At 62.2% G+C, this 233-nt stretch overlaps 1 protein-coding gene across 1 annotated transcript in view; it reads left to right on the plus strand.

Moving 5' to 3' along the window:
• Positions 1–178, plus strand: part of LOC103776497 (putative helicase MOV-10) — a gene marked incomplete at both ends in the record, with an annotated part of 2,537 nt that extends 2,359 nt beyond the window's left edge. Inside the window, one exon of the mRNA XM_008944007.1 lies at positions 90–178. Coding sequence (XP_008942255.1) covers positions 90–178 — 89 coding nt within the window. The remainder of the gene's footprint in view (positions 1–89) is intronic.
• Positions 179–233: the final 55 nt, after the last annotated feature.

Here is a 233-nt window from a genome sequence, read left to right on the forward strand (position 1 = left end):
GTCCCGGCTCCCTGCAGGGGGTTGGACTAGCTGAGCTTTAAAGGTCCCTTCCAATGCAAACCAGTCCATGATTCTCGTTCTCTTTCCAGAGGCTCAATGTGGCCATCACCAGGGCCAAGGCTCTGCTGATCGTGGTGGGTAACCCGGCCGTGCTCAGCAAGGACCACCACTGGCAGAGGTGAGCCCTGCCCGGCTGCGCCAGGTCCCCTTGCAGACGATGCCCGGGAGCTCCC

Source organism: Merops nubicus, unplaced genomic scaffold (genome assembly GCF_000691845.1).
Source record: "Merops nubicus isolate BGI_N331 unplaced genomic scaffold, ASM69184v1 scaffold29167, whole genome shotgun sequence".
Classification (NCBI taxonomy): Eukaryota; Metazoa; Chordata; class Aves; order Coraciiformes; family Meropidae; genus Merops; species Merops nubicus.